At 36.2% G+C, this 13,521-nt stretch overlaps 2 protein-coding genes across 10 annotated transcripts in view; both read right to left on the bottom strand.

Moving 5' to 3' along the window:
• GLE1 (GLE1 RNA export mediator) overlaps positions 1 to 8,525 on the bottom strand; it is a 39,835-nt gene extending 31,310 nt beyond the window's left edge. The window contains exons 1-3 of the mRNA XM_003757317.4: positions 8,300 to 8,525; positions 6,527 to 6,742; positions 5,340 to 5,450 (exon numbers count right to left, since the gene is read on the bottom strand). Of these exons, the coding sequence (XP_003757365.1) occupies positions 5,340 to 5,450; positions 6,527 to 6,742; positions 8,300 to 8,398 (426 nt within the window). The 5' untranslated portion in view covers positions 8,399 to 8,525. The remainder of the gene's footprint in view (positions 1 to 5,339; positions 5,451 to 6,526; positions 6,743 to 8,299) is intronic.
• A 722-nt stretch (positions 8,526 to 9,247) lies between these two features.
• The window catches only part of ODF2 (outer dense fiber of sperm tails 2), a 44,985-nt gene continuing 40,711 nt past the window's right edge, over positions 9,248 to 13,521 (bottom strand). For 7 of the 9 annotated variants that reach the window (XM_012553883.3, XM_023494280.2, XM_031954747.1 and 4 more), the window contains 3 exons: positions 12,660 to 12,822; positions 12,239 to 12,364; positions 10,074 to 10,262 (listed from right to left, as the gene is read on the bottom strand). In XM_012553883.3, the coding sequence (XP_012409337.3) occupies positions 10,074 to 10,262; positions 12,239 to 12,364; positions 12,660 to 12,822 (478 nt within the window). Of the gene's footprint in view, positions 10,263 to 12,238; positions 12,365 to 12,659; positions 12,823 to 13,521 lie in introns of all 9 variants that reach the window. The other 2 variants (XM_023494281.2, XM_012553886.2) reach the window with 1 other exon arrangement.

Raw genomic sequence — 13,521 nt, 5'->3', positions numbered from 1 at the left:
CCAACATGGTTCAGCAGAAAGATATATTCATAAAAAATATAAAATACTGGGGAGTCTTCCTGTTAAAACAAATCCATGAACTATAAGAACACAATTATAAAACACTTTTCCCACTAATAAAAGTTTGACCTAAACAACTGGAGAAATAGTAATCATTTGTAAATAGGCCAAGCCAATATAATAAAAATGACAAGTATACCTAAATTATGTATTCAGTGCCATACATATCAAACTACCAAAAATTATTTTATAAAGCTAGAAAAAAATGACAAAATTCATTAGGAAAAAGGTAAAGAATGTCAAGGGAATTAATGCAAACAAAAAGTGCAAAGCACAGTGGCCTAGCAGTACTAGACCTAAAATAATTCTATTATAAAGCAACAGTCATCAAAACCATATGGTACTGGCTATGAAATAAAGTGATGGATCAGTGAAACAGGTTAGATACACATAACATAATAATCAATGAATAGTAATTTACTGTTTGATAAACCCAAAGACACCAGCTTCTGGGATAAGAATTCACTATTTGACAAAAATTTCTGGGAAAACATGTCAGAAACTTGGCATACATCTCACACTTCATACCAAAATTAAGTTCAAAATGGGTATATGATTTAGGCATAAAGGGTAATCTTGGGAGAGCCAGGGATAATTTCCTTATCAGATCTCTGGAGAGAGGAGGAATTTATGGCCAAAGAAAACCTAAAGAATATTATAAAATAAAAAATGGATAATACTGATTACATTAAATTTAAGTTTTTGTACAAATAAAACCAATGCAATTAAGATTAGAAGGGAAGCAGAAAGCTGGTAAAAAATTTTTACAGCCAGTATTCCTGATAAAGACCTCATTTCTAAAATACATAAAGAACGAGTCAATTAGGAGAATACAAGTCATCCCCCAACTGAATAATGATCAAAGGATATGAACAGAATTTTCAGATGAAGAAATTGAAACCATCTATAATCACATGAAAAATATGTTCCAAATCACTATTGATTAGAGATATGCCCATTAAAACAACTATGAGGTACTCCTTACTTCTATCAAATTGGTGAAAATGACAGGAAAAGATGATAAATGTCGGAGGGAAGTGGGAAAACTGGGATACTTAGGCATTGTTGGTAGAGTGGTAAAATGGTCTAACCATTCTAGAGAGCAATTTGGAACTATGCCCAAAGAAATCCCAAACTGTGTATACTCTTTGTTCTAGCAATCTCATTAAAGAGTCTATATCCCAAAGAGATCATAAAAGAGGGAAAAGGACCCACATACGCAAAAACGTTTGGAACAGTTCTTTTTATGGTGGCAAAGAATTGGAAAATGAGGAGATATTCATCAATTGGCAAATGGCTGAATAAGTTATAGTATATAAAAGTAATGGAATTTTTTCTATAAAAAATGAACAGGCTAAAACTTCAGAGAGGCCTGGAAAGAGGTTGAGTAATACAAATAGAACCAGAAAAACATTGTACACAGCAAAAACACTGTGTGATGATCAACTATGATAAACTCTATTCTTAGCAATTCAGCAATCCAAAGCAATCTCACTGGATTTTGGATGGAAAACACTATCTGCATCCAGAAAAGAGAACTATAAAGACTGAATATAAATCAACATATGCTATGTTCCCTTTTTTTTTTTCTGGTTTTTTCCTTTTCTGATTTTTTTTTTCCAACAACATGATTCATATGGAAATATATTTAAAAATGAATGTACATATGTAACCAAAAAAAAAAAAAAAACATATGTAACTGGGAAAATTAAAAAAAAAAAATATCAAGGAAATTAATGAAAAATATTGTGAAAGGTGATCATTTTAGCAGTACTAGATATTAAATGGTAATTACCAAAGTGGTAATTATCAAAACAATCCATTATTAGTTAAGAAATAGAGTAGGTAGAGTAGGAGAATAGATTAGGAAACACAATATACAGTAGTAAATGACAATAGTAATCTGGGACAGGGATTCTTAAAAATTTTCCACTCATAATCGCTTTTAACCTGAGAAACTTTTATGTGACCCTAAGTATATAGAGAGATAAAATAGGTATACAAATCAAACATTTACTGACAATAAATCGTAAAAAAATTTATTTTAAAACAATTCCTTGGTATAGATGTAATTTTACCATTTATTAAAGATGAAAGAAAATTTGCATACCAATAAGATAAATGTGTTTTGTTTATTTTTACACAATTAAATCCTGGCAGAATTATCTGATACTTTTTACTAACTGCCAAATTTTTTACAACCCCATGTTCAGTTATGTGACCCCATATGGGGTCATGACCTACAGTTTAAGAAGCTTTGCTTAAGAGTTTGATATACCCAAACATCGAAGGCTTTTGGAACAAGAATTCAGTCTGACAGAAATGTCTAGGAAAACTAAAAAGCAATTTCACAGAAACTAGATTTAGACTAATATTGTATACCAAAAAGAGATACAAATAAGTATATGATTTAGACATAAAGGGCAACATTACAAATGCAGAGGAACATGGAAAATTTTACCTGACAGATCTGTAGATAGAAGAATTTATGAATTTATAAGAGTAAAAGAGAACATTACAGAATGTAAAATCAATAATTTTGATTATCATAAATTAAAAAAGGCTTGTGCAAAATCTTCATTTCTCAAATCATGATAGAAAATAGAGAAATGAGTTAAATTTGTAAGAATGGAAGTCATTTCTCAATAGATAAAGTTATAGGATTTGAAAGGGCAGTTTTCAGAAGTGCTATATATGATCATATGATAAATTGTTCTAAAATCACTACTGATTTAAAACATGCAAATTGAAACAACTTTGAGGTACCATCCCATACCTATCAGAATGGCTAATATGACAGAAAAGGAAAATGAGAAATACTGTAGAGGATTGGAAAAATTGGGACACTAATGCACTGTTGCTAGGGTTGTGAACTGATATAATCACTCTGGAGAGAAATTTGGAACTATGTATACCATTTGATACAATACTACTACTAAGTCTATTTTCCAAAGAGATTTTTTTTAAAGACAGAGGAATAGAGGACTCGTATACAAAAAAATTAATAGCAGCAATTTTTGTGATGGCAGAGATTGGAAATGAGGGGATGCCTATCACTGGGGAATAGCAGAATAAGTGGGGATATATAACTGTGATGGAATGCTACTGTGTTATAAGAAATGTCAAAAATATATATAGCATAAAGGGTATAGCACCCTCCAAATTCTATAAAGAAATATGTAGGTAGAGAGGGAATCCGTGGGTGGCGGGAGGTTAAGTAATAATAGCAAGGCAAGTTAGAAGCAGAATTAAAGCAAAGAGTCAGCAGGGATAGGAAAGATATGTGTATATTGGGGAAGGGGGGGGGAGTGAGAGTGTGTGTGTGTGGGTGTGTATCTCTTCATATGTACACATACATATATCCTTTCTTAATTATAGCCTGCTTGGGGATGGAAGTGGGGGAAGAAAAAAATAAAATGAAAAAGGTGCACAGCAGAGCACAAAAGAATAATTTATAAGGCAATAAAAAGATGGTCAATCATGAATATTATTTCTTCTACTAATATGTGTAACTTTCTTGAACTGGCAATTTGCAGTTATATATTTTGAATCCCCCCTGATGTTCTGTTGGGCACATGACAATGTTTTCTGTTTTGTTTTAATAAAAATAAATTTAATTTTTAAAAAAATGCTGAATAGGATTACTTTCAGAAAAACTTGGAATGATTTACATGAACTGATGCAAAGTGAAGTAAGCAGAACCAGGACACCTATGTATGCAGTAACAGCAATACTGTACTATTATCAACTAAGCTATTCTTAGCAACATAATGATTTAAGATAATTCTAAAAGGCATAAATGAAAAATGCACCTCCAGGGAAAGAACTAAGGGCAGATTAAATCATTTTCATTTTATTTTTCTTGCTTTTTTCAATATGGCTAATATAGAAATGTTTTGTGTGATTTTACAACTATAATTGATTTTTTCACAATGGGGGAAGGAAAGAATTCAGAACTAATTTTTAAAAAATTAATGCTAAAATTTATGATAAATTTGAAAAATATTTTGGTAACAATAAAAAAAAAATCTTCTTATACATTTTATGTATTTAAACTGAGAAGGAGTCTACTAGATTGCCAAAAGAGTCTATGACACAAAAGGTTAAATCCTATAATAGAAGCAAAAGAGAGTCACTGGACTTTACTGAGTAAGAGTATGACAAGGTCATATTTGATGTTAAGATAAAGGATTATATGACAAAAATGTCATTGAAATAGAAAGAGCTCAAGTAAGGATATGGATTGCTACATGGAGTGATATATGGAGTGTAAAGGCAGTGCTGTGAATCAGAAGTTGTGAATCTAGGAAACTAGAAAAATGGCGGTCGGTGCCTTTGATAGAAATAACTCAGTTTCGAAGAGAGGTAGGTTTAAAGGGAAAGGCAATGAGTTCTGTGTTAGACATGATGTGTCTAAGATTCTCTAGTGTACCCAGCCAGAAATGTTTAATAGGCAAGTGGTAATATGTAACTGAAGCTTAAGAAATTGAAATTGGATATAAAAACTAGAAATATTCTATATAAATATAAGCAAAAACTGCATGGCAGGTTTGAGACACTAATGAGAGACTGTAGGGAGGAAAGAGGGCCTAGGACAATAATGCCTTGGGGAATATATCCTTCTGGAGGTGTGGTATGAATAATGAAACAGCAAAGGAGGCTGAGAAGGTAGAAAGTAAACCAAGAGAGAATAGTATTCCCAGTCTATTCAATGTAGTAAGTATTCAGTATTCATTAATATTTCACAATGACAAAAACTAGTCTCATTTTAACCATTTTTTATAATACAGGAATCACAAGAAGGTTTTTGTTATTTTTCTCTTTTAATTTTTGACAATTAAAAACACTTCTCATACTCCTAATCCAGGGGACACATTTTTGTCCTTTATTTCATTTTTTAAAAATGTCCTTTACTTTAAATTGATATTGATGCAATCAGAAAGGTGCAACATTACAGTCAAAAAGCCTAGATTTTAACCCCAGTTCTGACACTTATTGTGTGACCTTGGACTTAAGTTTCCTCTTCTGTAAAATAAAAGAGGGTTAGTCTAAATAATTACTAAAATCCCTTTTAGACTTTAAATCTATTTCCCTAGACTCAGCCCAAAGCACAAGTCCTCAATAAGCTGGAAGTACTCAAATCATATGCAAAAATAAGATTGAATTTTATGTTTTTAAATTTATGGGAGACATACACTTTTCCAGTTCAACATTTTATCTAAAGTTACTCATATATAGTTTAGCCAGAATTAGCATCCACTTCTCTTTGATATACTTACAGTTCCTTTCATCCTATGTACCTCCTCATACATTCGAATGCATCCCTCCACTTCCATTCCCCGGGAGGGACGAAGTACCACAAATTTTGCTTGATGGTATTCATCCTGACTCTGTGACACAAATAGTTAAAAAGCAAAATAATTTTAATAATGTTCTGTCCTTTACAACATTAACTTGAAAAGTATTCCTTTGAATTTAATCAAATTATTCTGGAATGGAAATCTATATTCAGTTTAGACTACCCTCTTGGGATGACAAATTCCTTAAGTTCACTTCCTACAGTAGGATCACAGTAAAGAACCTTATGTCTCCTGGAACAAGAGTTCTCCACCAATATGTCAGGCCACCTGAAGATTCTTCCAGTTAGATTACCCTGTTAAGCATCTATCTGAGGTCTGTTCCCATAACACTTTCCCAAATACTAATAAGAGTGTCAAAATTCAATCCAAATAATGACCTGATTGTCTGCATCCTCTTTTCTATCCCCTATTATTCTTTAGGCAAAAAGGAAATGAAAAGTAGCTTCTCTTCACCAAACAAACAAAAAAATAAATGAAGCAAGCTGAATATCTGGGTGCCTCTTGTCCAGAAGATACAATATTTAAAACAATAAAATTCATAAAGTAGCTTCTCTTCACCAAACAAACAAAAAAATAAATGAAGCAAGCTGAATATCTGGGTGCCTCTTGTCCAGAAGATACAATATTTAAAACAATAAAATTCATAATGAATCTTAGAATAGTTCACAAATCATTCAGCTTAAATTATACAAATAAGATATAGAAATCAGAGTATTTAGGAAGTAATGTGATGTATTTGAAGCTTGGGTAGAACAACAATGCTATACCCAGCCCATTGCCACTTGTCTTCTTTGAATATGAGCAACTCTGATTCCACATTTATTCCAACATAGCAACTAGATAATTTAAAGGCTCTCTTACATAGCACACTTTTTGTAAAACAGACAGGATAGCAATGAAATGTGTATTTCTGCCCTGAAATGTCCACATATCGGCACCAGTAATTTAAAGATTCTCAAGAATTCTGCCTAAAAAATAATATACTGAAATCACTATTTTCTCCCAACTAAACTACTAAGAGGATTATCCTCCCATATTACTGGGGAATGACTAAAATAATATGACTTTGGTGTAACCAATCCTTTTAGTTTAAGCTAAATTGTTACCTGAGTTCCACTTGGTGCTCTAGGGGAAACTGGTGAGGATACCTCTGCATGTTTGGCAGGAGATTTGGGAGTAGATAATACTTGGTCAGGAGCAGAAGATAGTGTTGAATTTTCAGAGAGAAGTTGATTCTGGTGAGAGTGAGGCAAGATGTGGTCTACTACCCATCCAGAGTAAGTAGACAATTCTGGAAGAGACATACATTCTTCCAAAATCTCCTAGAAAGAAAACAATAGTTATGCATTCATTTTCCATATCAAAGGCTCAATATGTCACAGAGAACTAATTTTGTTCACACAATCTTCCATGCATTTTACAGAAGATAAATTAAGTCTTCTCTGAAAAGCCCAAATTAGAAAAAAAATTCACTTAAATTTTTCCTTGAATCCTATTCAAAATCAGAGATGAAGAAAAGAACTTTTTAAAAAGTCCAAATCCATTAAGAATATTCTTTGAATATATATAATAATTTCATCAGAAGAAAATTTACCCTCTCAAATTCCATTATTTAAGAAACTAAAGTCTAAAAATGAACTTTATTACTTTTTTTTAATAATGGCCAGACCCCGCACATATTCAATTGCTACTAAAATTTAGCTGGACATTCATTAGTACTCAGCATTTTGGGGGGGAGGGGCAGTTATTGAAAATTTAGGGAAAAGCCTGCAACCTATTCTAAACTCTTCTACCACTCCATCAAAGCTCAAATCCTCAATTCCAACCATGTCTTCTACATTACCAAGAAGAAACTCAAATTTGCTCAACTTTCTTTCCTCTCTCCCTCAGAATTTCTGTTTTTACTGTTCCCCATTTCTATTTTCAGAAGAAGCATTCCTTCTTTTTAAGATCAACTACTCCCCCACCATATCTGTCTTTAATCTATCTTACTTTCTCTAAAGACTTCTTTATCAACTGATTTTATGTGCTGAGAAATGGAGAGCTTTGTAAAAATATATCTGGGATGGGATGAGGAGATGCAGCATGATCAAATTTTACAAGAGCTAGATAGATTTATCTGATTGGCTTATAAGAGAAGGCCTTAGGATTGGTAGGGAAGAACTCCAAGTAAGGTCCTAGTGCCCTAATAGTTTCAAGACACCTTAAATTAAAATCGGAACTAAGAAAGGGATGATGTGAAAGATGTTAAATAGAATCTATCTGTGGAAGAAAGGGTCAAGGATAATTCTAAGGTTCTAGAGTGCTAGGAAACATCTCTTGTCCCTCACGCCCACTCTACCCCTTGCTTCCTATTTCTGCTTTTCCACTTGAACCTTCTTGATCATCTATCAAAGCCCAAATTAAATGCCGTCTCATCCTTTGGCGACTTAAGAAAATTTTAAGCGCTCACCAGACACATTACATCGAGCATGCCCTGCTCTGAAGGCCCTTACTAAAGTGGGAAAAAGGATACATAAAACTACCAAAAAGGGAGAGTGAAGAAAATACAAAGGAAATGTGGCACAGGAAACTTGACAAGGAAAAAGTCTCTTTTAGCGGGAGAAGGAATGGACTGGAAGAAACTGTTTTCTGTAGGAGGGCGTCAGGACTGGGACGTCAAGAAAAAGGGAAGGGCTTTCCATTTCCAGTCGCGAGAAGTGGGAGTGGGTAAAATTCGCGAAAAAAGGAGAATGAGAACAAAGGCGGCAGTAACCTAACTACGGAAGGAGGCAGAAATGATGCCCCAAAGCCCATGCTCGCACCCCATTCCCCTCTGGGGCCCTCGATCGGACGGGGGACCTAACAGGGTGGAGGTGGGAGGTGGACGACTAGCTCACCTCGCCGCTCAGAAGCCAGTCACGATGGTAGGACAAGCGCCCTTTGTCGGAACTCCTCAGAGCCTGCAGGGTCTCCCAACAGCGGCCCTCTGACGGCATCACACCCCCACCCCGGCCGCAGGCCCCACGCCCACTCCGACTAGCAGCTCACAGAAGAACCACTTGTGACAAGTCGAGCTCTCGAATCCGCCGCCGTCGCCGACCGAACCGCCTCCTGTTTCCGCTTCCGGTGCCGGCTCCCGAACTCCGGAACCCCGCCCCGAGTCAACCGCTAGGTCGATCGCGCCCATATGACGACTCAGGCCGAAACCCCACCCACCACGGAATGACGGGTCACGCCCCAGAGGCCGCGGTAGCTAAAAAGAACCGGGCGAATTTAAAGGGCCCGTTACAATTAAAAGGGCAAATTTATTAGGGAGTTCTCCAGGTATATCACTTGCCACTGATAAGTGAGAGTTAAAGACGCTAATCGATGTCCTTAAATTAACGATATTTTAGAATTTTTATTAAAAATTTTTATTTTTTTGCATGTTCCCTGGTTACATTCAGGTTCTGATTTCCGGTCTGTCTTGTAATGTCATGATATGGTTATTTCATTAAAGGAATCCTCATTATACAAGAACTTCTAGCAATTCAACACACTTTAAAAATGTCATCCGATTAACTCTAATAAAGACAAAGGATAGGAGGAACAGTCTACTTCTATTGCTCATGAGGTACCTTGATTAGAACACAGGGATTAAAATTTATCTGCCCTCTAAAGGTTATAATAGAGCTGCCTTATAAAAGAACTCTGCTTTTTCTAAACCATTTTTATATTTTCACTTCTTCAATTACTCTATGGAAATAAATTGTGTTGCTCATAAGCAAATAGAGAAAGAGCACAAGAGAAAAAAAAAAAGACCAAATTGCAATTTAAAGAAAAGCCTAACACCCCAGAAGCAACGTTATTTGAAAATCTTTAATAATAATTTGCTGCCCAGAGCACCATAAAATAATGTTTTGTTTGGGGAAGGGGTAGAGGGAAGGGATCATCCAATAGAGCCTGATAAAAATTATAAAAGAATCTTGAAAAATACAAATACAAAAACAATGCTTTACAAGCCAAGCAGTTAAGAAACATCAAAACAAAATTCTTACATCCTCTTATCCTGAAGTGCATTTGGGGTGAGAGTGAGGGGGGTTGGTGAGGCAAAGAAATGGGGCTTTAGATTTTCTCTGAAGTATTCAGAGGAATTTTTGAAGCTTTGAAGGAAAGTTTGTCAACAGGCATTGCAGTCAGGTTAGAAATTATTTCTTAAAAGTGAGAAATGCTCATAACTTTGGGAAGAGGGATCAGCCTAAACTAAGAGCTGCTTTTTTCCCTAATAGAGAAAAAAGAGGAAACCACATCAAATAGTTTCTATAAAGATTAGGAGGAGTTTGGAGATAAGGTGCCTCAAAAGAATAAATATATCTGTAAGAAGGAACTGGGAGACAATGGGTTTGAATGTGGAAGAAAGATGTATATCAAAGATATAAACAGAGAGATTTGTTATAAAAAAAAAATCTACATTGTTACCCTCGTTAAAAAAATAAGGGGAAAAAAAGGGAAGCTATTAAAAAATATCCATTATCCAACTCTGTCCTAAAGATGATTTGGCTTGGACTTTCCCCAGAGCAAGAGGCCTGGACAAGATATCTACACCTGTCTCACCAAAAGACACACAGTCCAAAGGACCTCCAGATACACCTCTTCCCTACAGTCAGGCTTCTTGGAAGGGTCAATATAACTTCATATGGGAGGTGATCGAGAACGGATGGGAGAGCTTGTTAAATACGTAGTTAAGGCATTGTCCCCAAACACATTGGCATAGGATGATTTGAGGAACTGGACGTAATTCTGCATGCTGCGGTTGGTACTCTCTGATTGCTCAAGACGATCTTTTAGGTCCTGAAGGCGGCTTTGGTATCTGCGATCAGCCTAAGGAGGAAAATAGGCAGAATTTAGGGCCTAAGGAAAGATGAGATAAGCTGTTAACAATGAAACATTTCCAGTACAAAGCTGCAGCACATAACTGTGCAACTGGAATCTCAACAAGTTCATCCTAGGTTAGGCCTACAAGTTCATTCTAGGTTAGGCCTACATGCTACATGCGCAGAGGAACCAAATGGCAGGTGAGATCTCATTGGAATATTAGAATTTTTTTCAAACTAGGTTTATTACAAGGTTGATTCCTGAGCTGTTATGCATAGAGGTAATTTTTAAGACTAAGTAAAGCCCACATATGCATGTACGTGGGGGGGAGAGTGTGAAAGAAATAGACACACAGAAAGCGAGTCTACAGCAATGACACTTATTATAGCTTCTTAAAAACGACTGTTCTAGACACATGGCTTTCGGATCAAGTTTATAGACATGAGTTTATAATGCAAAAATAAGATAAACATTCATTGCCTCTAATCTATTGAAATTTTAGAGATTATTTTTCTAGTCAAGAAATTATAACCCTCTGATAAAGTTAGAGAAAGACAGAACTTTGGTGGTGATTCATATTGAAGGGAATTACAATCTTTATATTGTTACAATATATGTAATGAATATACCCAATAATTTAGATTTTTTCAAAGCTGCCATTTTGCCAGCAAGATTTTGGCTTGACAATGAGATCAACCAAATCATTTCCAATGGAGCAGTAATGAACTGAACCAGCTACGCCCAGAGAAAGAACTCTTGGTGATGACTAAAAACCATTACATTGAATTCCCAATCCCTATATTTATGCCCACCTGCATTTTTGATTTCCTTCACAAGCTAATTGTACAATATTTCAGAGTCTGATTCTTTTTGTACAGCAAAATAACAGTTTGGTCATGTATACTTATTGTGTATCTAATTTATATTTTAATATATTTAACATCTACTGGTCATCCTGTCATCTGGGGGAAGGGGTGGGAGGGGTAAGAGGTGAAAAATTGGAACAAGAGGTTTGGCAATTGTTAATGCTGTAAAGTTACCCATACATATAACCTGTAAATAAAAGGCTATTAAATTTAAAAAAAAAAAAAATTTGACTTGAGAGAAACTCACAATGTATCTTGACATTATTAATGCTTGAAAATGCTCTCACAATCACTACATTTCCATGACTGTGAACATTGTGAAACAAATCAAAGTCTGCAGAAACTGTTGCTGTCAACCGAACTCTGGTCCTCTGTCCCACCAAGTAATAACCACCCCCAAGATTTGAAGCAATCACTTAAGAATTGTTGTTCACTGGACTTGAAAATACCTGTAATTGCCCTGCACACTTCAGGGCTTGTTGTGAGAAATGACCCAAGTCCTGGAAATGATTGTGTTGTAATCCATTTTCTCCCTCCCCTGCTACTTGTAATTTATGTATACAAACTGTGCTTTCATTATAAGCACAGGGAGCTCTCCTACTAAGAGGAACTTTAAAAGTTTGCATATTACTTTCTTACTCTGAAATTAAATAACTACTTGATTCCTGAACACAACATGCCTAATTCTCTACTGTTTTCATCTCTGGCTATTCACAAGTAAGAGACTGGTATAGTCCAGACTACATTTAAAATTCTGTTAACCTGTAAATCCCACAAATTCACCCTAAGGAACTTACAATTTACTTGTCCAGCACTGAAAAACTTGTCCTATGTTGTAACAAATATTAAATCTATTGGGACTGTGTAAAGTCAAAGATGATTCACATATACTTATAATAATGACTTTTCCTTGAAATAATCTTTTTTTTGGAACTGAAAATTTTATAGGTTTCTGAAGATCTCAGGAAAACCTTACCTGCCAAGACAGTATTATCTAGTACTTTCCTGTCCTTTGAATCTTAGGAATGGTTGAGGAATTCTAGCCACCATCTAGCACAAATTCAGACTGCTTTCTGCTTTGTTTATTCTCCTCACCTCCACCCACCCTCAACTCACATCATCTCGGCTCCGTCTTAGCTGGTTTAGCTCTGTTTTGGTCCGACTCAGCTGTGTTTCCAGATCCAAGATTTTGTTCTGAGCTGTTCGTTCCTTGGAGACTGCACGCTCCTTTGTTTGTTCCACCTGCAGAAAGGGTCCAAAGCTGTGTGTGTTGCTTTCCCAAAACTTAGCAGCCACCACCTTCACAAAAATAGACTGTGTGTGATGTCCTTTTCCCTTGACAGGATACCCTTAATACCTTACCTCATATCTGAGGACTCCATTTTCTCAAGAGTATAGTACTGCTAACAAGTCAGAGGTATGAAGGAAAAGTAATAAAGAGGGGAAGGCAAACCTCTGCCAAGCCTCCTCTGCACTGTGTCACAAACAAAAGGGCTCTAGGAGGGAGCCACCCCAAGATTGGGCTGGCACCACTGACCTGTCTCTTGGCATCTTCAATGGCATTTTCCAGCTGTCGTGCTAGAGAACCACATTCTCGGGTTTTCTCTTCCAACCGAAGCTGGGATTGATGGATTGCCTCCTCTCTCTTTGCAATCACCTGGAGGAACTCAATGTTCTGGGCACTAGTGCACTCAAGTTTCCTGCATAAAAGCACTGAGTTAATTCTTCCCTCATCCACTTCTCCCGTCACTCATCCCCATCGGACACTGTGAAACCTGTCTGCCACGCCAGAGTGGCACTCAAATCTAAACATTCTCATCATGCCACCAGAGAAAATGGCATATGAAATAAATTAGGAATGGGGAGAGGCAAGGTAAGGAAACACACCATGAAATCATAATGGGATGGAAAGAGATTGCTAGCATCTCAGAGATGCCAAAAACCTTAGCAGAACTTTACCACTCTCATAAATCAGATGGGTGTGTCCTGCCCTTTTCTACTATCAATAGTGAGGTAGGGGCTCTGTTCCTTTTGTTTGATCTGGCAGTCACAGTGAAAACTACCTTCCACTGATGGGAGTCATGAGTTCAGGGAGCTTAAAGAGAGCCATCCAACAAGGAAAGACTCAACTTCATTTGTTAGATAAGTCATAAGATGGGAAGACAAAGGTCAGAAAAAAGAATGAGGAGAAACTACCCACCACCAACAGGTACCAATTGTCCCATTTAAAGCAGGCCCCCTGCCTAAAAGAAAAAGGCCTTTCTCCAGGGACTGGGTTAAGTTCTCAGTCTACTGGAGGTGGCTGTATCTTGGTTCTTGGGTGTTCCAAGACTGAGAGATCTGCAGAGATGTTGTACTTTGATTATACAGATGGTTGCAGGTGAAATGGAAGCAACTTT

Source organism: Sarcophilus harrisii, chromosome 2 (genome assembly GCF_902635505.1).
Source record: "Sarcophilus harrisii chromosome 2, mSarHar1.11, whole genome shotgun sequence".
NCBI lineage: Eukaryota > Metazoa > Chordata > Mammalia > Dasyuromorphia > Dasyuridae > Sarcophilus > Sarcophilus harrisii.
Note: the sequence above shows the minus strand (reverse complement) of the source record. Positions and strands in the feature narration are given on the sequence as shown.